The sequence below is a fragment of the Patiria miniata genome, unplaced genomic scaffold (genome assembly GCF_015706575.1).
Source record: "Patiria miniata isolate m_02_andy unplaced genomic scaffold, ASM1570657v1 HiC_scaffold_19, whole genome shotgun sequence".
NCBI classification, from domain to species: domain Eukaryota; kingdom Metazoa; phylum Echinodermata; class Asteroidea; order Valvatida; family Asterinidae; genus Patiria; species Patiria miniata.
In genome coordinates this window covers 13004714-13032702 of record NW_024037057.1, presented here as the reverse complement: position 1 = coordinate 13032702, position 27989 = coordinate 13004714, and the positions used below count along the sequence as shown (strand labels likewise).

At 38.2% G+C, this 27989-nt stretch overlaps 1 protein-coding gene across 1 annotated transcript; it reads left to right on the top strand.

Annotated features, from left to right (window-relative positions):
• Nucleotides 1–8: 8 nt before the first annotated feature.
• On the top strand, nucleotides 9–27554 carry LOC119725838 (steroidogenic acute regulatory protein, mitochondrial-like). The gene is made up of 7 exons (XM_038197429.1): nucleotides 9–600; nucleotides 15963–15999; nucleotides 16974–17076; nucleotides 19993–20136; nucleotides 21131–21299; nucleotides 22582–22687; nucleotides 23895–27554. The coding sequence occupies exons 1-7, from the start codon at nucleotides 43–45 to the stop codon at nucleotides 24041–24043; spliced, it is 1266 nt and encodes a 421-aa protein (XP_038053357.1). The 5' UTR covers nucleotides 9–42; the 3' UTR covers nucleotides 24044–27554.
• Nucleotides 27555–27989: the final 435 nt, after the last annotated feature.

Below are 27989 nucleotides of genomic sequence, written 5' to 3'. Positions count from 1 at the left end.
ACGTGTGGTGCACGATCTGCGCTAGATGAGAAAGCTTCGCTGATGAATGTTTCATGCGTGTGGCTATGGATCAGAGCTTTTGCTGATCGCACTGCGCATGCCCGCTACGTGATATCGAGATCTAGCCTGCTACTAAACATTCGCCGCGTTGTGTTGCACGAGAAGCGAGTCCGCGTAACAATCCCCTCACATCTGTTCGAGTTTTCCAGTGCCAGAATGTCCGAAACGGAGGCAAAACCCCAAACAGAGGAGCAGAAGGAAGGCGAGGCCCCTGCCGAGGCCGGAGAGGAACAGAAGGAGGAGCCGACGGAAGGTACGGGGGAGACCGGAGCGGAGGGGGAGACGGCGAAGGATGAGGGTGGGGCCGATGAGCAGGCAGTGAGTCCTGAAACCGAGGAGGCTAAACCCGCCGCAACTCAGGATGCAGCTCCGCCGATCCTCGAAGCCCCCCAAGAAAACCCTTTCTCTGAGGACGATCTGGAGCAAGTCCTGCAACTCGAGGCCAGCGAGGGGGAGGACAAAGGATGGGAGAAATCCAAGAAGATCAAAGGGGTGACAGTCTTCAAGAAACCGGAGAAAAACGGCGTGCCTTTAATCAAGGTAGGACAGAATTCAAGTTGGAATGAGATGAGCGCATGTAGGCTACCCCACCCACTTGTGAGACTGATAATGGATGCAGACGTGCCGTGACCTTTGAACCTGCTAACGGCGCAACAGTCATTCCTTTTTGGCATATTCTAATTTCTGAGTCAGTTGAATGGCGATATTGGTTTTTGCTGCTTGCAAGCTTGGCGCATTATGCGAGACGGCGCTGCAAAATTATGCGGTTAGCCGGGCAATGAATATCACCCGTCCTGTTCTGGCATTGCGCCTTGACGCGTGCCGCCACGCGTATGCCGTGCCCAATACTCCATGGCGTCCCTGCACACACTCAGCGAAATAAATATCGGTAGCCTACAGGAGATATTATAATTGAACTCAATTCCCACAATAATCTCTCAGATCAATCATGCATTACCCACTCAGTCGGGATCCACTAGAAATGCATGCACGTATAGCACACGGCACCACCGTTTATTTTTCCTAGCCATTGCGAAATAATAAACGCCTGTCATGCACTTGTGTGTTTACAGTTCTATAGCCATTTTTTTTCTCGCTGCTGGGTCTATAGAGACCAAGGTAGTCTGTAATATATTTTTTTCCCATCGATCGTGTGACCTCTTTATGGAATAGCACTCGGTAGCTAAAGACATGTTCTGCACGTAGTCTATACTGCGGTACATTATTCATGATAACCACAGGTTATCATATCAACGGTAGTAGCCTACATCAACTATTAGTTGAAAATACAGCCCCTGTTCTGTGCATAATATTTCACATGATCGCATGCGCGTGACCGACTGAACCATGTGTTAGCTAGGGGTTATAACCTTAATTACTTTTTGTCACAGTCACGTGAAGAAAATATACATTTCACTCAATAACAACATGAGCGAATTCACAGACCTCCGCAAAATCGAGCTAGATATTTCAGTAAATATTCTTGCATTTTTACAATAGACAGTTGCAATAATTATATAGAACAGAAAACTGTCCCTTTTTCTGTCTGATTATAATCTGCCTTTTCATGTTATCCCATGTCATCAGTGTAATGTTTCTGAGTTGATGTACTGTTTTTCTGTGCATATTTTAATTTTCCATTTAACGTTCAGTTTTATGTGAATTTTCATCTGAGTTTTTTTTACTTTTATTTTACTTGGGTTTTCTTTCCTTAATTTGTAGATTTTACTTTGTTTAGAGTTCATTCTATGCTTCATATAATATTATTGTATTTTTTTTTCGTAAATGGTTGATTAACTTGTTGTCGCATTTTATTCATTACCTTTTTTGATGAATTTTCTTTTCCAATCTTACATCTCTTCGTGTCACGAATCACCGATGTTCAATTTGATTACTTCAATTGATTTGCTCCGTTGAATTTGGAAATTATTTCCATCTTCATTTTTTTTTTTGTCAAAGAGGGCAGTACTTGTATACACTTGCAGTTAAGTCCTTAGTTACAATTTGTTTTCAAAGTTGAACAAATAAGTTATTGAATGGTGCGGGTTTGAACCTCCAACCTCCGGATTGCCGTTCCAGTGCTCTTACCAGTTACCAACTGAGCTATCCAGCCCTATGTTTGGGCTCCCCAACTTGTCAATTATTATCATTGTTCAAGGGGTGCTAGTCAGAAGCCATAAACCGTATACATCTAAGTGAAAAAACCCGAAACCCAAATGTCGGGACCATTGTTTTAATGAAGTTCTGCATGTAGCACTTTCAAATTCTAGGATATAAAACCATAAGCTTTCTTTTAGTCATGTTAGTACAAGAATCATTCAAATCACTCATGTGCTTTTCAAGTTACGGAATTTTAAACGCAAAACCTGTTTTAAGGTTCTGTCCACGGATCACAAAAAATTCAGTGTTCTTTCAGCAAAACGAAAACAAATCCCTTTAGGGAGTGTGTCAATTGTTTTCGTTTTGCTGAAAGAACGCACACCTTGTTTGTGATCCGTGGACAGAACTTTAAAACGGTGGTTGTGTTTAAAATTCCGTAACTTGAAAAGTACTGGACTGTTTTGAACGATTTTTGTACTCGCAGAAAGCTTATGAATTGGGACTTCATGTCCTAGATTTTGAAAGTGCTACATGCAGAGCTTCAATAAAACAAATAGTCCCGACATTTGGGGTTGTTTTTTTTGGACACACCCTGTATGCCACAATATAGCCAGGCATCACGCCAAAAATCACGATGCTATATAGCAACACTATGCTGCAAACCTGGGAAATAGCAAACGGGATCACTCAAAGAGGATACAGCTTCTTATTACACATTTTCAAACTGAACCTCAGAGGAAAACTGATTAGGTGCATTTTTTTTTTCAAAGTCAAACAAACAAGTTGACTGGAGCGTGGTTTGAACCTGCGACCTCCGGTTTAGTGTTCCGGTGATTCCGGTAGAGCTCCGAAACGGCAATCCGGAACTCGCAGGTTCCAAGTAAAGTTATCATTTTAGCATATTTTGCAGGTTATTTGTATATTACCATATAAAATTCAACCGCATTGCTTTAGACACCGTAAATCTATACTCTACTGCGATATTAAATAACTTTCCATCAAAACCATAAAAATTAGAAAAAGACTGTTTTACATAAAGTTCTATATGATATTTCTTCCACAACAAATCAGATTTTAACATCATAGCCAAGCACAACAATGTTTCAAAGAAATTCAAGGTATAAGTTATAACTGTATATTAGTAAAACTAATCAAACTTTTGTTTGTTTTTTTAAGAGAGGTTTCATGTTTCGAGAGATGGTTTAATACCGGTGTTGAGTGAAATTTGGACTCTGAAATACAGACTCTTTGGTTGTATTGCGCATGCCCAAGTGAAGATAATTCATACACTAACCGGTCACGTGAGAGGGTTGTACATGAGACAGATTTCACATCGGGAGTCTAAATTTAATATGACACCGGAAAAGCCGTTTTGAGCAACTATTTTAGCCATTAATTTCTTCAGCAGTATTCATAGATGGGGCCGGTGTCATATGAAAATCGGACTCGTATGAAAATCGGACTCTTTTTCCCTTTTATTGGTTAAACCCTCTCACGTGACCGGTCCCTCTCCTAATTATCTATGCATGAGCATGCGCAATACCACCAATGAGTCCGTATTTCATAAAACCTAAATTCATGCTACACCGGATCCCACAAGATGAGTCAGATGTTAGTTTTTCACATGCATGTAGAGAGCGCATAATTTGCTGTCAATATTAATATATCAGCTTGATACCTAAAATTTGTTCAGATATTATGTGACTGAAAAGGTGTATCGTATAGCTCTTGCTTTCTTCGATTGTACAAGATTCCATTCAAAAAGCCTTTTTCTTAAAATAACTCTACCGACTTGTGCCTCATTTTGTTGGGTTCGGCCACAAATTCTTTTGCAGTTTACACAATCACTTCTCAATATAGCACGCATTCGTCAGATTTTCAATATGGGGTTTTACCCGTTTGCCGAGGTATTTATTTTATAAACACTGCACACATGTGTTCGGGTTTTGTTTGCGTAGCAGATTGAATCAGACCACAACGTACTAGTGGTAGACTGTGGCCTAGTGGCTAGGGCTATCGTGTGTTGTGTCCTTGGGCAAGCCACTTCACTCCCACTTGTCTCTCTCCAGCCAGGAGTATAAATGGCTACCAGCATTAGCTGGGAGTAGCCTGCGACATGGACTGGCATTCCATTCAGGGGGGAAAAAAATATTCTCAGTCGTTTCATGCCAAGGAAACCAGAGATAAACGCCGGCCTGATGGGCCGTATTGGCTTGTGACAGACTTTACTTTTTTACATCGTAATATCTGTCAATTTATTTAATCGCTGACGATCGTTCATTACTTCTGTACAGTATGTCATATCCCTTTATGTAATGAAATAATTTGTTTCCAACTTCATTATGACAGCATTGTTCTTCAGTCATTCCATTCTGTGCAGCGATTAGTAATGTTCGACCCGGAAGGAAACGATTATCGATTAACGTTAGTCGATAAACAAAACATTTACGCATCGAGCAGATGGCAGAATCGATCAAATAAACCACATTTCTAAACAGGCTATCATTGTGCATGCGCTTATCTACACAGGAATGGTACATTATTCATTCCAAGGGAATATGTTAATGTTCAACAGAAAATCTCTCTTTTTTTTACAACAAATTGCTGCTATTTTTTATTTGAATGTGCAGTCTGCTACAAAATGTATGGATTCGTTATTACTGGTGTTTGAAATTGAAAGTTAGCAAATAGGCTTATAGTTACATTTCTGCACACCCGAACGTCGTAATGCATGAGGAAAATATATCAAAGCGACTGTTTTATTCTCTCTATTTTTGTCTTGCGTTTTATGCCTTGAAGCATTCGATACGCGATCTCTTACTTATTTATTCATTCTAAATAATCATTCTAAAAGGGATGTTCAACAGAAAATCTATCTCCTTTTTTTTTAACAACTTGCTGATAATTTTCATTACAATATGCCAGTCTGCTACAAATATATAGCTTCTTCTTTTTTCTTCTTTTCATTTTCACTGATGATTAAATGGAAAGTTATAAATAGCCTTATAGTTACATTTCGGCATACGGAACTTCGCAGTGCATTCGGATAATATATCAAAGCGACTGTTTTGTTCTCCCTATTTTTTGTCTTGCGTTTTATTCCTTGGAGTTTTCGATACGTGATCTCTTATGTCTCTTTGTTTTTAAATTTATTCTAGGTATAAGACAGACAACCTCACACAAACGATACACAACCGAGTATACCTCAAAATTATTTTTCAAAAGAAAATAGGGCCAGAAAAAAAAAATGTATTTGGAGGTCGACTTGTCTCACTGAGCTCGCAACAACTATAACCACGGCCTTTCACCATGCATATAGGGAAGTTTATTTTTCACAATTTTCAGATGAAATGAAAGTGCGATGGAAAAAAAGAAAGCCAATGACCCGTATGCGAAAATTCCACACGGCTTACAACTCGTTTTAATTAATTTTCCTGCCGGGAGTTTTTACCGTATTCGATCCAGGGCTGCAGTAACTCATGCGTGGTAGCGAGGCATTGTTTAAAATACACAGTGCGGTCCGATGCCCTATTATTGGAGCCTTGATGAAAACTCATTATTACTTTACAGGCAACTGCCCCTTAATGACATACATAAAACGTAGAGGTCGCTACAACTGCGAGATTTTAAAGGTCAGACGCATAGAGGGCGCTGTGACTTTAATTTTATTTATAAATTTATTACTATTATTATTTATTATTACCCTGGATTGCACATTTGGGAGACATCCCTATAGACTTGTGCACAAAATTTTAAAACTTAAATGTACCCTAACCCAATATTCCCTTGTCCTTTTTCCACGAATTTCGGTATGTTTACTAATTAGACCACGAGCAACAAACATAACCTAATTGCGACATTAAAATTGTGCCTCTAAAGGGGGGCTGTGACATTAGGGAGATTTAAAAATGTCTCCCTAATGACCGATGTCTCCCACTGTTCGGAGATATTACCGTATCTCCTTAATGGTACATTAAGTCGTATTATTGCCTACCCATCCTGTGGAGAGTAACAGCTGTTTCTCAAAAAGAAAACACAAAGCATTGTGGTAATGTTGTAGGCATACACGTTATCCCACGCATGCGTAGTACGCACATTGAAAAGTTGACCCCAGGGCACCAGTTGAGTGGAAAAAAACTGAATTAAATTATTAGCCATTGTATTAATCATTCTTGGAGCCTTCAGGGTATCATTTGAAATGTGGAAAATTTAGGATTATATCTTGTTGCAAAGTCTGCATAATATATGCATTGGTCTGATTATTGGACTCACTTCTTTGTTTTAGCGAGTCATGCACGCATTCACCAATCTGTTTGAGTGTATAATAATGACACGTATGAACGGTTCTTGATAATTCCACACACAGGTATATGAAGTCACGCTTGAACGCAGTCAGCGGCTATATTCTGCCAGTATTTTATAATAATGATCACGGTGCTAGGTCTGTAGTGAATTCTGCAACGAGACATATTCAACTCACGATGATCACTTGTAAAAACTGAATTCCAGGGCTTCTATTGACAAGGTTTCCAAACAATTGAAGCACGAAAGCAATTAAAATAATGGCTTCTTGAAACGTTTATGCTTGAGGTAATGACCTTGACCATTTTGTCTTTGTGTTCAAAATCGTAAAAATTCAAATGGGACTTGCAGTATGGTTAATCGATATACGATTCAATAGTGCTGCAGTGTGTACATTGGAGACTGACTGTCGCGGTTTGTGACTCACACCCGGAATCGATTAAGGTTTAACCTCGATGTTCGAGGAATCGATACTCTGCCCCATCTGCTGCAAATAGCCTGTGGAAATCAAATGAAGTCAGTTTCTGCCTTTCATAAATGTTTCAATCTGTCGACAACTTACTCTGATTTTCCCATATTAAAGGCAATATACCACATTTGCAAACATAAAAAACAAGTAAAAATATATTAACTTTATACTTACTTGACTGTAAGTGAAGATTAGTCTCAAGCATCCTGTGAAATCATCATGGCACTGGTGTGCTGTCAAGAAAAGCGGACCATCGTTGGAAAGATTGTTTTCAAATACTGCCCCCAATTTACCAAATTTAGTTAATCCACATCTTGTTTGCAATCGGTTAAACATCCATGAACGAGTGCAAGCCAGCTAGTCTGGTTTCCTGATCAGACAACTCCCCGATGTCTATGAATTGTTCCGTTATGTTTGAAATAGGGTCAGGGAACCCGACTACAACATATATTCTCCTTGATTTCCCTAGCATCTATGAACACAAAACTTTATTACTGGTCAGTGTAACAATATTTGTGATAAGATATTAACCCCCATTTTTGAAAATTACAGCAAAGCAAATGTTGCGTTTTCCCTTTGAGTTGTATGTCTTTTTTAAGCCGTACCATAACCTGCAATATTTTCCGGATGTATTTGGAAATTATTCTGTATATTGTATGTTAAAAGAAATATATATATATATTTTTGGCCTCTACACTTCATTTATGATCATTATTCTTTTATCAAAGTAAACTGAAAGATGTATGTATTTGAAAAACAGAATCTGGTTGCCTTTTCAGTTTTCCAAAAATTACGCGTGTTCTCAATATTTATAAGAATTGGAATTGTCTCATGTACATAATCAAAAGGGTCGGGTCAGATGATCTGACACTTTTCCCGGTCAAATAACACTTGTCTGAGGCGTTTCCTGGCCGTTTGACCTGGAAAATGTTATTTTGACACAAGAAAATGTTACTTTGACTAAATGAACTGTCATATAAGAACAACTGTCATTTTGACCCAGAAGAATGTCAAGTCAAACGTGACACGTATGTCGTATCGATTATACTGACCCGGTGTCATCTGAAAATTGGATTCCAATAAAATCTGGGCCCCTTTACCTTATTTGCACTCTAACCCTCACACACGACCAGCAACTGTCCTATTAAAATGATGTTTACATTAAGGCATGCGCAATACGACAAATGAGTCCGCATTTCTTAGAGTCAACATTTCACACGACACCGGGATTTTTAGAATCGCATAAGAAACGTTAAATTCCATTATTTCATATCGCTGTTTTCGGTTGTGTTGGATTTATATTAAGTTTACCTCGTGCGACAATGTCATCTGAACTTTATTAAGTGCGATTCGAGGGGTCTCGACACACCTAACCTGTTTTAATGACACCTGATACTTCAGACAACATTGTGCCTCAGGCGTGCCGAGGTTAATGTTATAACTTGCAACTTGAGGAGTTTTGTCTTGTATTGCAGTGAAGTTATCGATCCGGGGTGTCTCTGAAGACTTGTCAACATTCTGGTTTTCATTGCAGGTTTTAGTTTGTTCTTCGCTCAATAAACTATAAAGGAGCTTAGGAGTTTATGAAGGCTATAATTATCACCTCAATAATGTTCATTCATTCATTGCTGAAAGTATAGCAATACATACATACAGAAGATATCCACAAAGAAGATACAGAGAGTAATTTTAATTACTCTCTGTATATCTTCTTAAAAATAAGGAACAGGAAATACTGAACAAAAAGCCCACACATTTTTAATAATAGCTGGTGTCTTAACTATGCTGAGATAATTAAGAAACATTTTTTTGTAAACAATACTAGCACCTCAATTGAGGTATATGCTTGAAATGGTTTAGTTATGAAGTGTCCCAAAACTTAGCGCGATTTAATGTTAGTGACTTCACTTGAAAATTCCGAAATTTTGAAGAAAAAGCATCATTGATGGGATTTCAAATAAGATAAAAACACAAAACTGTAAGCCTGAGTTTTGCATTAAACCTATTTGGCAGCAATTCGGAAACTAGTGTATGGAGTAGAGAAAATGTAATAAATACTTTTGATATATTAATTGTATACAAACACCCAAAACTGTATTAAAAAACTATCACTGCCCGTGTGTTCATGCAATTGGACAATAAATATTCTCAATGTACTAATATCCATAATATACATGTAATATATAGCAAAAGTATTTGAAATCTTTACTAAATGAAAAGGTTTATACCAACACCCTGAAACTGAATAAAAATAGAATATCACTGTCCCGCGCCCATGCAAATGTGACCTTTTTTCCACCCTCAATGCCTATAACTATAGCATACTATATTACTCTAAACCAGGTGCTATTTTTTACAATATACAAAAGTTGATACAATCACCCTTAAAACTGTATAAACATGAAATATCACTGCCCTGCGTCCATGCTATTGTAACAATCGTTTTCCTTTAATTTTCATAACTATAATATACTAGGTCTATACAGCAAAACTATTTCACTGCGTGCACTCCAATTCAGGTGTTAATATTATTTTAACTTCCATATACCATGAATAATTCAATATTCTTGCCCGGCACGTTCAAGGCATAATGCCCGTTCTCCATGACTTATTCACGTTGACCGAAATGCATGAGTCACATAATAAAGATGCGCGCCCGGCGCGACAGACACATTATAATGAGATCGCTCTATTGAGTCATAGCCTATACTAGTGCCCTGTAGACTTTTGTATATATTTTCCACATTCCGTATATTGCCCGTGTCATAGTAGCACTATTCGTCATCTTCAGTAATTGCTACCGATTTGGTTTTTGACGTTAAGAATGCGCTGTCATATTTTTTTCTAGACTGGCCCGATTCAGATTCTTCATTTTATTTTACAGCTGGGTAATATTAGGGACGCGTGTTGGCCGACTGTGGTATGCGTAGTTTTGTTTGTTTGTTGGGGTGTTGGGGTGTTTGTTCGTTTGTTTTGTGTTTGTGTGTTAATGTTTTTTATTTATATTCGATTTTACGTATTCGTTAAACAGGTCAGAACGGTAGTCAAACTTGATATAGGCATTGTTTGTTTATTGTATGTTTGCTTGTTTTCAAATTGATTTTGTTTTAATTTATTTTCGATTTTACATGCTTGCAACAATGACTCTAATTTGATTAGAAAAATAGTCAAACTTGAATACATAAATTTAGGGACCGATGCATGATTTTGTTTACCTGAAATTCAGTCAATACAGTCTGGAATTGTACGCGAAATTGGAATCAGGTCAAAGCTATAAAATATGGTGCTTTTTTCTGTTTTCAAAGACGAGAGAAACCAGTAAGTATAAATAATGCCGTTTTAAGAGTAAAAACAATTTGCTAATCACATGATTTCTTGTCGTAAAAAAAAGTCAGAGCTTTTTTAATACATTCTCAGGCTGGTGTCGAATTAGTAGTTCGGCAGATAGTTGGTGGGATTTTGTGCCTTAAGCATGGAATATGGCACACAGTCAGAGTAAATGTATGTCATGAGAAAGATATTTGGCTCTAGGGCCATCGCAGATTTGTCCTTTGAAAACAATATAGGTAGAATAACAAGCAATGGCAGCAATTTTTAAAAATTTGAACATTGCTTGTTATTGTTAAAATCTTTGCCAAATGCTATGCTTGTATCATCAAAGGAACGATTCCCCCAAATATTTCCCCTATCTGCCCCACTATAGGGGTTAGTCGGCTTACCAGTACATGTACAACGAAATAGTAACACATTTCGTGAGAAGACATTATGCATACATTTTCAACGTTTCCTTGAAGTGAATGGACGGCCTATATATAGCACGTACGTACGCTGAATCGTCAAAGGGTTGTTATTCAACACCAGCGTTGGATTTCCGTGTTGTTCCTGATGCCGTTGGAAACAAATTGCGAGTGCGCGTTATAAACGTTATAGAAGCGTTGGTTTTGAAACGTTAGCGTTTAATCTGAGTTTTGTTCTTGAAGTACCATTAAACAAATTGCGAATGCGCATTACGGAAGCGTTAGAATGCAACGTAAATTTTACTTTACAAAATGAATGTTGGCTGCAACATCTAGTGTTTGGGGATTTACTCGCAAAACATTGGATGAACGTTGATTTTTGAGTGAATTTTCATATTGAAATGATTCTAAAACGACATTAATAGTTTATTTAGGACACGAAACTAGAAAAAAACGATTATACGATCAGTAAACGTTTTATAGCAAGCGTAACAATGTAAGCAAAGCATTACTACTTGTCCTAAAAGATTGAATAAATGTTGGCTGCAACATTTAATATTTCGGGTTTTACTCTCAGAACATAAAATAAACGATGATTAATAAATGAATTTCTAAATTGAAAATGGTTTTAAGAGACACGAATTTTGTTATTAACGGCATGAATGCTATAAAACGTTTATACGACCAATAAACATTTAAAGCGTTATGAAACGTTCTAAAGATAAGATAACGTTTGCTGTATAACCTTTAGAGACTTTTTTACGTCATTTCTTTTGAATAGAAAATGCATTCAGGGATTTGTGACTCATTTCCATGAAGAAGGTCGTCATAAAGAGAGCAATTGATTTGGCCTTTGAGAAAGTGTTTAAGAAAGTAATCTTTATTGACCAGATTATTTTCGGGTGATCGGGTATGACCCGATTACCGTTTGAAATGGTCAGAATTTTTCTTTATCGGTTTTTTTCTTTTCTGGTCGATAGGTTCCCGCCACTTCTTCTAAACGGTAAATTGTAGGAACTTGTAACTTTTTACAAACATCAGCCTCGATCCCGAGGTGTTCATATAACTCTTAGTCATGATGACGTCATCTGATATCAAGTTACACGCGATTTTAGTTGAAAAAATTAACAACTTCTTTCACTTATAACTCTTGAACAAAACTATCAATCATGATCATTGTAATCTGACGTGAAGTCGCTTGACTTTTACTTCTGGGGCTACCAAGAGGTCAAAGTTAGTTGGATTAAAAATATACAATGGAGCCTCAAATCAAAACAAACCAATAGTTCTTCCAAACGGTTCACGGGTTGATAATAACTTGAAATACTGGCACGAACTTGAACCCTGGTCTGAAGATGTGGAAAAAATAACCGGTCCACTTTATCACCGAGAATTAGTAATTAATATTCAATCTTTGATAGTCGTCTGAATGCCAGACTTTGAAAATAAGTCATTCGCGATGATACAGCGTAGAGCATTCCAAATTGATTAAAACTATTGATAGTGTATAGTATTACACATTGATATTTCCTCAAACCATGTATAAGTTTAAGCCAAAAATCTGCATCTGGACCGACTGCAGTCTCCTCACCAAAACGCTGTTACGCTATTTATAGGTATTTAATAATTCCTGAGGCGATACAGATATTTAATGCATCCCCAAGCTACTAGTTCACCCACATCTGAAGGACATGAATACCTCAATGAGTTTTGCATAATAGCATTCTGTAATGGCAATAGTACTAATCCTTTCCATTTGCAGTGGCGAATATCCTGCATACTGCATTTGGCATCCATAGCTGGGAAGTACCAAAGGTTATCGCAGGGGAAAATGTCCATAAATCATCGGTGATATTTACCACATTTTTGCGGAGGAGGTTTTCAGCTTCACTTTCAATGTATCGTTGCGTGTGGATACACATTCATTATGTGCTGTTGGGAGTCGCTTCTTTATGCATGCTTGGAGCATTTAGTGTTTGCCACTCTGACTGTAATAAGTTGTGTCATTAAAGATCAGGAGTCAAAGACCTTAGGATCGAAGTCTAACCCAACATAAAAACCAACCAAAGGAACTTACCTTCAAATATCAGGGGTAATAATAATAATGTAAGCGCTGTGATTTAGTTTACTAATAAGAGCGTTCTTATATGCCGATTATTATTACCTATTATTATTATTATCTGATATCAAAAAATCTAAACTATAAGGGTCAAAATAGTCACTGTTATATGCATGTTAAATGAAAGTCAGATACATTATAGCAAAATATCATTACTCTAAGCCCCCCTGGGGTGTGTGGAAAAAATATGTTAAAATTGTAGGGTTGAGGACTGTTAGGGTAAATATTGTAATACATTTTTTAATGAAAGAAAAAACTTTAAAAATCGAAACATTGATTGAATTTTATGTGGCACAAATAATATCGGATATACCCATCATACAAAAGACTATCGGAAACTATCCGAGATTTTTAAGCTATGGCAGGAGCTTCTACTGTCATTTACTTGCTGGTCGGTTGGTTTGTCTGTCCCCGAAAACTGACCCAAACATTTACCCAAAAAAAACCCCTAAGTTTCCCACAAAATACAACTACCAAAAAAACTTTCCAAAAAAGCAGATAAAATAAATTAACTACTTATCAAAATGTGTTTGTAACAACTCGGAAAGATGTTTATAAAAAGATTGTAGATAGAGGCAAAATATGTACAGTAATGTTATAGTCACGTGGTATTTATCACAAATCGCGATAAATCTAGGTAGACATCTATAGTATGATGTTCCATATGTGCTATCGGCGTTTTGGGGCGTCGCATTTTTAAACTCTGGTGGGAATCATTTTGATTGATTTCATGCAAGACTTTCATGCAAGACTGTCATGTAAAAAGACGGCTAGATCTTATGATGTACTCGCACTTGTTTTCAAGATATCGGAAATTGTTTTAAACTACTAGGTATTTAAATTGATATATTTGAATGTAACTAGGATGGTTTCTCTTCGTGCATTTTTGTCATGTGGAAGAAAGAGATTGCTCAAAATCTTAAGGGTGTATAACATCTAACCTGTTGAAGCTTTAGCTCGATGGCTTCTCTAAACTTTGATAAAACAGAGAAAACATACTGGCACGGCAGGTGATGGGATTGTGACTTTGATAATACAAATGGAATTTGGCACACGGAGTATGTCACGAGAAAGATAATCATTTGGTTATACGGCCATCGCAGATTTGTCCTTTAAGAAAAGTATAACTATATAGTAGACTTAACAAGCAATGGCAGCCGTTTCTTAAATTTTGAACATTGCATGTTATTCTACCTATATTTTCTCAAATGACAAATTTGTGATTGCCCTAAAGCCAAATATCTTTTTTAAGACATACTCTGACTGTGTGCCAAATGCCTCGCTTGTATCACTAAAGGCACAATTCCCCCAAATATTTCCCCTATCTGGCCCACTATTAGAAATTATTTCACTGTGAATTTGATAGCAGCCCTATCTTCACTGGAGCGCGAATGTCCTCAATAAATGTGTAGGTGCGTTTCTGGGTAACTACATGTACCAAAGTTCCTCTGTGCCTTGAACACAATGAGAGAGTTTATGATAATAGACCTTATTCGCTAGGAAGCCATTTTCGATCGTGTTCCCTGAATCTATTTTATAAATTGTAAACTGTTGAATGGGATGGTGCCAGACTATTTTATGATTGAAGTACGTTCCACGCCTCACTTTCATATTTTTTTTTTAATTTAAATGTGGCTTAAAACATTGGAATATGTTTAATGAAACATTTTATATTATTCTTCAGAGCAGACTGGTATTATGTTGTAATGAACTTTTATGTCGTTGCTTTCATTTCTACTTGCAAGTTCCAAACATGAAGGGTTTACCTCGCTTTCAGTTTAATATGGCCGACTCGTGAAGTCTATTGGTTTTTAAACGACGGAAATTATTTGTTCATGCAAATTCTCACTCTAGTGGGAAACTATCAATGATTCATCGCCAAAGAAAAGTCAATATCTGTTGCCGAATATGACCAACTGACTAAGAGCGTAGGTTGATTGGAAAGCGTGCATCAGTGTTAGTCACGTGACCTAGTGGCCTTGGTGGCCATGACAGTAGAGTGACTCAGCAAATGAGATTGAAACTTAATGCGTTTCACAGAAAAAAAAACGAGAGGCAGTGCAATGAAATTGCTTTCTCATGTTCTGAGTTCAGAACTTGTGACAAAAGTATCAGTTTACAGTCGCCGTTCTTATTTTATGTATTGTTAAAGATGTACTGTCCGTAGTATTTTCGATTTTCACCACGAAGAATTGTTGTATAGTTGGTATTTTTTGTAGCATTACCATAGTAAGTTCGTTTTGGAACGAGACATCAAACCGAAAAAATAACAATAATTTAATAATAAGTTTCTGCAGGATGGACTGGTTTCCGACCCCCATCAGAATCAATCATGATAGGTAGCAGGAACCAGTTTGCTCGTTTTGTACACAAAAGCCACAAAAGTATAAAACATCTTTTTAGATGGTAGCGAACGCCGAAAACGGCGAAATTGATATTTTTCTTCCTTTAAGTAAACATCCATGCTCCCAATTTTGAAAAGAAAAAAGTCCAACTTGTTGTAGAGAATGGAGAGTACATCTTTAAAGGAAAAAAAGGTGAAATTTATGAAGAAAGGTACTAACTCAACTATTGCCCTTTAAAAGAGAAAGTACTGACATTTCTTAAGTAAGATTTGAGGCTTTGCATGGTGGAGATACTCATGAATGAGAGGTTTGGGGAAACACCATGTGGGAATAATTTCTCAAACTAAGAGAATGGTTCTGAAAAGAACTAGAGGGGTAAACTCGACGTTCCGGTCATTATGCTCTGACCGTCTTCTGGAGACATTTCTTACTAACCTTACCATAGATAGATTGCATTCAGCCGCCATCTTTGAGGTGTGTTTTGTTATGTTAATTCATTAACAATGGATGCACAAGAGGTCACTCATGCGTATCCCTGTTGAACAAAAGCCCACACCTCAATGATCACTGCAGTGCAAACAGTCTATAATCTGTTAAAAACTCTTTCAGTATGTAGCTATATTCAAGAAAATGTGGTGCACATTATAATAGAGTGATAACGGAACAGATGTTGGAAATGTGATATAACATTAATGAAGGCTGGTTTGGCGATCATGGTGATTTGGTGACTAATACATTCTAGATGTTATTACAATGTTCATCAACCATTGAAAACTATCCAATAATGACGTGAGTAATTCTTATATTTTCTTCTTCTTTTTTCTGTCTAGGCATATATGGAGTTCAACGGTATCCCATGCGATAAAGGTAAGAAGCTCATTACTCGAATATTATTGGCGCCTTTGAAGTCTAAAGTTATATAACAAAAATTGGGAAGACTTCGTCACCATTCTTATTGGTATTCTGTTTACATGTACTTGTATAGCGCCTTCGTATCATTTCGTAGATTTTGTTTTCAAATGAAAACAAAGAACCATTGTGCATTGTTCATACTGTGTTTTAATTATCAGTTAGGGAATACATATGTGCTTGGGCGGTATTAAACAAGTACGTTTACAACCAGCTAGGAGCCTGGATGCGGATAATGGCCCGAGCCGAAGGTGTTTCATATATGTTTCTTATTTATCAGTAAAATCGATCAAAGAATTGTCGTGAACTTTCGATTTGCACACCCATAGCCATCGAAAGTGTTTGCCTAATTTATTCTCCACCCCTTCCTAAACCTAGTCTATGGAATATTCACTTGCACAGCAAGGGTCTATGATGTGCAAGCATATTTGGATTCTGACTATTCATTTTTGGAACTTGTAAGTAGAAATGAAAGCAATGAAATAAGAGTTACTTACAAATTAATACCATTCTGCTCTGATGAATAATTAAAAATTTGTGATTAAACATACTTCAATGTCTTAAGCCACATTAAAAAAAAAAATCGAAAGTGAGGCTTGGAACGCACTCGATCCAATCATAAAATAGTCTGGCACCATTTCATTCAACAGTACAATATGTGAAATAGATTCAGGGAACACGATCGAAAATGGCTTCCTCGTGAATAAGGTCTATTTGGCAAGCCTCACACAAGCTATGTTTTTTTTTTTTGGTTTTTAGTTTCGCCACTTCTACTGGCCTTTATTATGCCCTTTAGATACCTTTTTCTGGTTAAACTTCTCATTTTTTCCACGCTTAGGAAATGAATGTTTCGATTATGTTAATTATTTGTTTAAAGCAATTTTACTAAAAGTTGACCGGATTTTTGTTTCATTTTGTTTTTCCGACCTTAGTTCTTGAGTTTTTCACGGACGCAGAGCTCAGGAAGAAGTGGAGCCGGAAGACGCCTAACTACGAGATCCTAGAGGACAGGGATGACTTTAAGATTGTCTATACGTAAGTTATCCATTAGTGTGTTTTCTTAAAGGTATAATGGACACCATTTGCAACAGATGTGTTGCCAATTCAAGGAGTAACAATACAATAAATCTGCAGATGGCTATTAAAAAAAACTGAACTGTCAAACTGTCAGCTCAGTAGATATCCTATTGTTTGAGAAAACTGTGGAAATATATCTTCATTTTTCTCGAAGCAATTAACCTTGCCTTTGTTATGCAACTGATTTTTATACCTCTCTCTCGGATTCTTTGGACTTTGAAAACACGAAAACAAACAACAGTAAACACAACAATCATGCATGTCGCGTACCGTGCTCGAAACAGCTGATCGTCTGCCAGTTCGCTGCTTCCACTCATGTGTGAAAACATTGTAAAAATAGCGTGGGTACCAACGATACAAGCGTTTCACATACGTACCGTACGTACAAAGTCATAGCACACTCCCTGTCACTGAATCACGCACGTGATATCCCACAGGGAGTGTGCCATGACTTTTTATGAACTTAACACGTGATCGTTCTAGGCCAATGAAAATACAGTATTCAAGACAGAGGTGTAACAAAGCATAATAGCGATGGTTTAGTCCTTATCGCGAGGAAACGATGGTAATTCCTCCTTTCTCGTAAAACGACATCATAGGCGCAACGATTACACAGGATACTTGATTATTACACATGTATTAACAATCAATCAAGTAGGATATTTCATGATATTTTGACAATTCATAATTTGAATGTTTGCAAATGGTATCCACTACATTTAACCCTTAACAGTCCCGAATCCTCAAATTTTAATATGATTTTCAATCAGCGTCGAGGTTTATGACTTCTTTAGTTTAATTGTTCCATCAACGATTACAGGTTTTAAAAAAATCATCAATAGCACAAAATGTTTCAAATATTGTACCTCTGAATTGCATTGGACGAACATTTCGATCGACGTTTAAATATCAAATCAATAAGAATGTCCTCCTGCGCCTATGGAAAAACAAGTGATCAATTGCAGTTGTTTCCACAAAAACGAACCCCCTCCCCCCCAAAAAAAAAAAAATAAAGGTTAACATCTGTGCACTTTTGTTGCAAACATTAGTGTATGTTTGATCACAAATGTTAAATTGTTCATCAGAGCAGACTGGTATTAATTTATAATGAACATTTATTTCATTGTTTTTATTTCTACTCGCAAGTTCCAAAAATGAAGAGTTTACCTCGCTTTCAATTAATATGGCCGACTGGTGAATAAAGTTGCATAATTATGATCTAAATTTGCATAATTTATGCACAGGAAAAGAACAGGAAAGCTTATTATTAGCCAATACTCATAACCCTTTATTCCCTCACGGGTTTTTTTTGTGAATAAATAAATGCATACAATATTGGTTTGGTATTGCACTTAAACACGACCATAAAAACACCTGGAAATTTCAACTGGTGTCCATGGGAACAGTGTGAGTAAACTGTCAGTAGCGCTACGATAGTTTGTTGATTTTTTTTGTGCTATAGGCAAGATAAAACTGGCAGATGTTATCTTTTTGCATTTTTCTATATTTTGTATTGACTCATTTTGTTAGACAGAGCGATAATACTATGCGCCGGACACCTGTGTAGAATTATGCATACAATTTAATGATATCTGTCGCGTAGCTGTATCAACGTCCACAAGATAATTAGTTACTGATGACTGAAATCCAGACATGAATACGTGCATAATCTGTTTGGATTATGATACCCGACCCAATAGTAATATCCAGGGCATTGGAAATAATGCCTAATGCCGCAACACGGACATAATATTACAGGTGTAGGGTTCTGATGGAAAATAATAAAGAGAATTTAATAATAAAGAGACTTTGGCGATTGTGAAGTTACAGGCCCCTCTTTTAGTTTTAATCCTTAAAGCGTTGTTATCATTCAAAAACGACCTCAGCAACCTCACGCACTAGTCTTGTAATTCGTGGGTCCAATTTTTGTTTCATTTTTTTTTTCATTTGTGTTAACTTTGAGGTTTTTAACAGTATTTTTGGGGATAAAAAGCAATTTTCTTACGCATTTTTGATGCAATACGAATCAACGCGGTGCTCATTGTGAATAAGTTATGGGCAATGCCACGCAAAATTGGACACGGCTGAAAACAGGGAAATTTATGACATCTTTAGAACTACAAGCATCGCAACCTCAAAATGTATCAGATTAAAGGGGACAGCAATACGTTTAGTTTGAGTGACGTGCAAGTGAGATGGAATATGGTCATTTTTTTATGGTCATAATATTGTATTTTCTTGGCTTAAATTAAGGATTTAAGATAGTCATCTTGTTCTCCATGCAAAATTCAAGCATTATTAAAGAGTCTGGTTTTGCAACCGCCCAAGATCTCATTTTCGTGCACGCTTGATAAAACCTCTGTTAAAATAGACTACAGCTAAACATTGGATCCACGATGCCAGCTTTAATGTGACTACAGGCTATAGACCTTCAATGCGTAGCAGCCAGTTAAACAGGCAATGCCTTTAATTGTTAGTTTTGTTGATATATGCATACCGCTATTGCCCTCAGGTAAAACCTAAGCCAATTACCAACTGCCTGGGTAAACTTGGCTCCGGTCAAAACGTCCTTTGATTTTTCTCTTTAGTTTTACCCATTTTGAGACCCCATAGACTTGTCTCAAATGAAGAAATCACAATGTCACACCATTGAATAATTCAATGTGTTGTTCTTACGCACATTTTTTTATTCACAAGCCAATCTACAAGAGGCGTCTCTGAATGGGATATAGCAATCATTTCTCTTAGAGGTCTATAAGGTATTTCAATAAACTTCTTGTACAGAGCGCCCTCACCGAGGACCTGTTCTCAGTGAGGGCGCCCTTTGCAAAGAGTGTCATGGTCAGTTTTTTCTTTGAATACATTTCACCACAGCGTGATCAAAATGCCGATGGCCTGTGACGATCGGGACATCGTGCAGTGCATGCAGGTGCGTTCAGACGAGGAACAGAATCGTCACGTGATCTTGTACAAGAGCTGCAACCACCCTAACAAACCCCCAGCCAAAGGGACCATCAGGTATGGTTTGGCGTTAGCATTTAGAGAGATGCACCTAGTGGCAGACTTGCACGTGGCAGCAAACACATCGGTCCTGTTATATTTATTATCCTTTTCTAGTGTTTGCTTCATTTCGAAAATGTGCACATTTACCTTGATGACGCCAACAATTGAAAAGGACCGTATGCTGCCAACAAGCATCTCAAATATCTCAAAAATCCAAACAGCGCCCTCATTATTGTGTCTACCATATTTATCTTATAGGTTACAGACCAGTAAATAAACTTCCATAGACCCCAATGGTAAATGCTCCCACTTCAGAAATTCGGGAAAAATACTCACAACTCCCCAAGGTGTTCGAGACACACATCAAATTAGAGCTTATTTCATCATCTTTAATTTTCTTTTTAATTTTTGGGGAGTCAACTGATGATTTTTATGAGAAGTTTCCGTCCGAAGATGATCACCCCTAAAAAAAAGTCCTGAAGCCCATCGCCATTTTGAAAAACGATGCCTACACTCCATTGCAAAATAGAGCGCTTTTAGGGCCCCAATTTCATCCAAATTGAACGGAACTACAAGCTCACAGTCCTGTGCACGGCTTGCACTCATATGTTTTACAAACCCTCAAGTTCATGGCCCACATACAGCATGCTCAAATACTGAAGATTTTGAGGGCATGCAAATCGTGATTTGGCCGGCGTAGGCAATTTCGGACCGATTTACTGGTCTGCAACCTATAAGGCTAATGACAAGAACTCAAAATGTACATAAATGTATTCATATGATAATTTTTAGCACATTAGGGCGCTGTAACGACGCCATATTGGGGTTCAAACAGACGCGAATCTTTACTAATGTAAAATTACATGTTTACATATTTATTGAATTTTATAGTAGAGCTGCGCTGCTCCAGTACACGCAAAATGACTACTGGGGCATCTGTCGTCCTTCACTTTACAATACATAAAAGTGCCTCGAAACTGATCTTTCAACTTTGACTTTTAACTTTCAGAGCTGATGTTGGGATAATGGGATTGGTTATCAGGCCTAAAGATGGCGACGACACGTCGACGAGGGTCACGTGGCTCAGTCAGATCGGTCTGAAGGGCTGGGCCTTGAAGATGATCGTCAACAGAGTGACTGTTGGATATCCAGTCTCGCTTTGTGATGACCTGCAGCAGGTAGGTTGGTTGATTTGTTAGTTAACTGGCTGGTTGGCTGACTGTCTAGCTGGCTGACTCCCCAACCGGCTGGCTGGCTGGCTGGCTCCCTGATTGGTTGGCTGGTTGGGTGGTTGGTTGGTTGGCTGGCTGGCTTGCGAAGCGCTTGCAGGCTGACCGGCTCGGCTGGCTGGCGGGCTGGCCGGCTGGCTGAGTGGCTACATGATGGTTGGCTAGCTGAGCTCGCTGGCTGGCTGAGCTGGTTGGCTGACTGGTTGGCTAACTGGCTGGTTGGCTAGTCAATGGCTGGCTGTTTGGCATGCTTTTTGGCAGGCTGAATACGTTGTCGGCTGGATGCGTGGCTGACTGCATTGGCTGATTTCTGATTGATTGGTTGGCTGGTTAGCTGGTTGGTTTTCTGAAGGGCTGTTTGGCTGATAACCTGGTGACCAGCTATATATAGCAGGTCACGTTGTTTGATGGGATAGTTGAATGGAAGGTCTGATGGTTCTATAGCTACCTCGATGGATTATCTGGCGGCCGTCTGGTCGGCTGACTGGCTAGCTGGCTTATGTTTTCAGGTTAACTGACTGCTTGGTTAAATTGGTTAGCCGGTTACAACAACAGCGTGTGACAGATCAGTTTACGTTTTGGTCAAATGGCTGGTTGGCTAAATGGTCTATTGGTAAGTTAGATGATTGCTGGTTAACTGGTGGCTGGTTGGTTGACTAGCTGGTTTAGTTGACTGGCTGATTCGGATTTGCTGCCTGGTTAGCTGGTTGACTAGCTGGTTTAGTTGACTGGCTGATTCGGATTTGCTGCCTGGTTAGCTCGACTGTCTAGTAAGCTGATTGCTGGTTTATCTGGTGACCTGTTGGTTGGCTGGCTGGTTGGTTGACTATAAACTGCTTTCAGTCTTGATTTGCTTGCCTACTTGCCTGCTATTGCTCAACTGGTTAGTATGTGGGTTTGCTGATAAAGTGGTGCACGGTTGGTTGGCTGGCTAGTTAGTTGACGAGCTGTTTGTCGATTTGCCTGCCTACTTGCCCGGTTAATTCGATTGGCTAGTAAGCTGAATTGCTGGTTAACTGGTAGTCAGTGGTCGGCTAGCTGGTTAGTCGACTGGGTGCTTCTTGATTCGCTTGTCTGCTAAGTTCGACTGGCTAGTAAGCTAGTTTGCTGGTTATAAGCTGGTTTGCTGTCCGATTGGTTGGCTGGTGGTTTGTTGACTGGGTGCTTCCTGACTTGCTTGCCTGCTTCTTTGTTTGTAAAACTAACGTATTGGTTTTCCACATTTCTTTAGTACTGGAAGAAGACCACAGCCCCCAAGGAACCAGAGAAGAAGGAAGAGAATGAGACGCCAAAGGAGGAAAAGACAGAGGAAAACCCAGAGTCCAAGCCAGAGGAAGGTTGGTGTCTTTCTTTCTTTTTTCTCCTTTTTTTTATAAGGCAATCGCCCAAAGCCAACAGCCACAAAAGATAAAGGGGTACAAGGACAATTATTGTGTGAACAGAAACAAACAAAAACATGAAAGGACAGGAAGAGATTCACCAATTCAAAAGAAAACAATTCCATCAGTCTGAAGGCAAGTCACAATCCCGATTCCAATGAGCTGACAGAGTGACAGACCTTTGTAAGTTGTTTATCCCCTGTTGCCTGTGAACTGAATGGTACTGTGGTAGACTTTTTTTGACTTGACTACTAACTCTTTTCTGCATCATTTTCCAGCTAAACGGGGGTGCCCGCATGAAGTTAATTACCTTGTAGATTAAAACCTCCAAAAATCCTATTACTTCACTAAGGTTTTCTCTGCTCGGGTAGTATAGTGTACCGCGGCTTCTTGCTGTGGCATATTGCTTACAGTCTCCGGGAAATGGACGGTTATAGCAGAAACTCGTGTGCTAAAGCAGCGTCAATTTCAATTGGGCCCTGCAACCACTATATAGGGCTAACATCAAGACCCATATCCATTTGACGAAATATGTTCTCCGTCTAAAGGCCCGACTTTGTCTATGGTCCAACATTGTTTGCGGTATTGTATGTGGCAAAAAGGATTGAAGTGAGCCATTGTTAAGTGAGGAAACAAAACAGTTGTTAAAAACCAAAGCAACCAAGACAGGAAACAAAGCAGTTGTTGAAAACCAAAAGCAACCAATTAAGACAGGAAACAAAGCAGTTGTTGAAAACTAAAGCAACCAGAACAGGAAACAAAGCAGTTGTTGAAAACCAAAAGCAACCCGACAATACAGGAGGCTCAGTGGCATGCCTACTAACGAGCAGAACTCTGCCGTTTTTCCTGCGTCTTTAGGAATCTGGTCGTAGTTCAGAACATATAAGGATGTAGTGATTCTAGAAAAAAAGGAATCAAAGACGCCATCTGGGTAAGGATGGAACAACACTAACTGAGCAGAAAGACGGTTTACTTCTCAATTTATCTATAATGTGGGATCGGGCCGTTCAGGATATGACTAGCCTTCCATCACATGACAAGTCTACCGGGTCATCAGTTGCCTGACGATAATACCCAACGGTGTCGGACGAAACGTAGTAAGTAGTTTCAAAGAGTGAGTCCGGTATTTCGTTGTTTTTACCCCTCTCCATTTTTTTGTGTACAGGTAAAACAGAAGAGGCAGCAGGTGAGAATAACGATGCCCCAGTTGAGAACAACGTTGCTGCAGCCGCGCCAATCACAGCCGAGGGTGAAGACATCCCAGCTGCCGACGCAGAAGAGAAGCCAGAAGAGAAGGCGGCAGAGGAGGCGTAGACTGGTAGATAGGTAGAACCAAGCAGCGTAGTATACGGGGGATTGGGGTCTAGACAAAGAACATGTGAAATGTCCCTTTGATGGATGCGAAGTACGGGCACAGCTCATGCATCAATTTGGATAAATTTCACTAACTATTGAGCGTAGTATGTAGTCACGATGGGTCCAACAATTTTATCATTGATTTTGAAGTCACCAATGAGCTCTTGGAACTAAGGTACGCAAGAATCGAAACAAAAATCCCTCTGGGAATTAAAAAAAAAATATAATAGTTATCTCGCTTTCTGGATCCAATTTCATACAGCTGTGTACTAGCCAATTTATTTGCAGGGAACCAACCAAAAGCAGTATAGCCTTGTGCAATTTGGCTGGTAATATTTCCTGTTATTGAAGAAGTGCGCAGAAAACTTCTGCGCAAAGCGGCTTTATGAAACTGATTGGTCCTTGGTTACGAGGCTGCGATTGGTACCAGGTAATATACATGTACAATGTTTAAGAGTTGAAACCAGTGAAAGGTCACCTAAAGACTGAAAGGTCACTTAAAGAGGTTAAAACTAAAGAGGTCACATAAAGAGGTGCAAAGGTCGTCAAGAAGTGGAGAGCATTGTGTATTTTTTCTGTACAAGTTCAAATTGGCAGATGATATATTAAAATAATTGAAAAAATAAGCATTACTGTGTCCGCCATTAGTGTCAAAGTGACAATGTTGACTGTATAAATATAGAAGTAGCTGTAAGAGTAGTATATATCAAAATTACGCATAATTTGCATACTTTTTGCAAGTTGAAAAATTCAATGTTATTCCCAATACAATATGTCGTGGCCTTTATTTTCAATTGAATAAATATTGAAAAAAATATTGAAACGTTGTTAAACGTGGCTTGAATGTAATATTGGTATTACAAAGTGCTGTCATTCAATGCATGTGTAGTTGATGTCTTAATACTAATAATGATAAATATCGGATGTATAAAATTAGGCCTGAGTGAATGTGCCCAATATTGTGTGCTTGTAAAAGGATATTCGTTCGTGTCATGAATGCTCCAAACCCCGCGTAACTGAGCTTACTGAAACTCCGCTGATATCATCTTTATGTGTCATTGTATAAATACGTATGAGGTAGTGTTGTACAAAAAATAATATTGACAAAAAATATCATGACATAATACCTGAAGTATCATCTATTCGTTTGGTAGAAATTGCATCTTCGTGAAAATCTAAACAAAAAATCTGGTGCCTGTGCGTTTATAACCGTGAGGTTTACGACGAATATATCATTTATACATTAGTTGTTATGGGAAGTATTGCAAGAATATACAAAGCAGTAGGTACTAGTAAATAGTTCTACTTTCGAATACTTTTCCGAAGTGATACTGATATATAATTTATTATTTAAAAAAAATAAATGTAGCCTGATCTGCGTGTTTTGCTTTGATGCAATCAATATTTACATGAAATAGACTTAAACGTTTCGTGCATTATAGTTGTAACTTTATGGATGCCTTGATACGCAATTCAATGGGATATTCATCTATTTCCCACTATGTTGTTCAGTAAAGAGGGCACTAAATGGCATTATAGCCTACTATTATTTTGGCATGTTAGGTCTGATATTTATGTGACTGCCAAGTAGTTCGTTTAGGCCTGTAGAGTAGTTCAAAAGATGAAAAAAATTAGAGTAGTTTTCTCGAAACATCAATTTCATTTTATGCTGGAGAATCGCTATCTTCATAATAGGTACCGTTACTTGATGATACAATAACAGTGCGTCAGGAAACCAGATCTTTTTACGCTCATATGATATTTGGTGCCTAGTTAGCCTGGTCCCCTTCATAAACGTCACTTCGTTCTCAACAGTGCCATAAAACAGCCTGGTAAATACTACTTATAACCCCTGGGTACGGTCGTGTGGTATTAAACCAAGATGGTTTACTTAAACATGATATTCGCACTTGTGATTGGTCAATAGAATTAATAGTCCAATATAGATAACATAAAGAGATATATAATAGTGGATGCCATTGAAGGCCTAGAATTTGTAAAATCTAAAGGGTGCTGCCATGAAACATGACTGAAACAAAGGCTAACAATTGAAATATTGTATATTATTTGTTCATTTTTTTTGCATGTTTATCACTATAGATTTTATAAAGAGTTTAAGAACAAAGTATTCTGCGGTTCTACACCCACTTGTAAGATATTTCCTATTTATTTTGAATTATATTTAACTTTAAAACTAGATGTTAGTCCGGATTTACTTTTATCATCTTCTATAATCGTCGATAAACTACATCAACTGGACTTGTTGTACCTCTGTCTTGAATTCCGTATTTTCATTGGCCTAGAACGATCTCGTGTTAAGTTTATGAAAAGTCATGGCACACTTCCTGTGGAATATCACGTACTTTGGCTTTGTGCGTACGGTGTGAAACGCTTGTATCGTTGGTACCCACGCTATTTTCACCATGAGTGGGAGCAGCAAACTAGCAGACGATCAGCTGTTTCGAGCACGCGACATGCATGTGAGTTGACGTTCAATTGTCATCACGATTGTCGTGTTTACTGCTGTTTGTTTTCGTAATTTTTACGTCCAAAGAATCCAAGACAGAGGTATATAACAAAACAAGTGTTGACTGTTGTGAGTGGGAATTGACGTTTTGAACACCCTCAGGGCGTAAAGCACCCGAGGCTTCGCCTCGGGTGCTATGCGCCCCTGAAGTGTTCAAAACGTAATGTCCCACAACACAGCAGTCAACGATTGTTAAATGTAACATTATCAACATCCATTTTCATCAAAGCCAAGGTATATGACATGTTTTGTAACGAAACAAATAGGTGATATGATCAAGAAACGGGAAATAATATAATAAGATGTGGTCGTTTTGCAATGTCAAAAAAAGAACATGGTTTTTTTTTTTTTTATAGATTTGGTCAGTGTTGACTTTTTCCCTTTTATGCTGGAGCGTCAACTAATGTCTAACAATGACGTCATGTGTTATGAGATTATGTTAGGTTTCTTGTAGCAAACGGAATGATTAAGTAAACTACACAATTTGCGGTTCGTGTCAACATGCAGTATTCCTAAAACCTTGAAGAGTTTCAGAATGAGTCTTGTCTTTTTTATTTTAAACATTTTTTAAATGCGTACATCCCGGAGTAGTTCGAATGTTTAAAGTCCCTTCATAGGTTGTTGTACCCTAGTCCCTAGGTAATTCTACAAAACAAATAATAGTCATTCAGTAATCCTACAAAACAAATATAGTCATTTCAGTAATCGGTATTATTTTAGTGTTAACAATCGTCGTGTTTTGCATGTCATCTTAAAAGGCTTCCATTATTATTTTATGAATCTTTTGAGTATATTTTTTACGCTTTTTCAGTGACCTCTTTTTACATACATTCCTTAGCCATTATTTTGTCTTGATAAACATAGATCGCTATTAAACATGCTTCACCCAAGTAAGTATATCCCGGAGTAGTCAAGAATATAAAAGCAAGTGTATTAATATTAGACCTTGGCTTCAAAGCGTGAATTATTTGGTGAATGTCTTGTTGAAGACGTTTATAATTGACCTATCGCGGTAGAATCGCGTCAACGCAGCCTCTAAAATATTGTCCAGTTGTGATATACAAATGCACGCGGAACGCGCAAAATCCGAGACTAACAAAAACTCCATAGGGATAAGGGTTGTCTAAGGGGCGTGGCTAACTCGCAAACGGCGATAGGTAAATTGTAGACCCTCCCACTCTCTCAAAACAGTGCGCGCTGACCAATACGATCACGACTTTTGGTCAGATGACCAATAAGCCATTTGCGGGTGACATATCCCCTTTGGGATTAAAATTTGAAAAACATATGGTGCACTGACTTGCTCAGATTGCTTGGCACATTTTAACTTTCAATCTCCAGACCTAAGACACTGTTGCTAATCACATGATTCGGGGC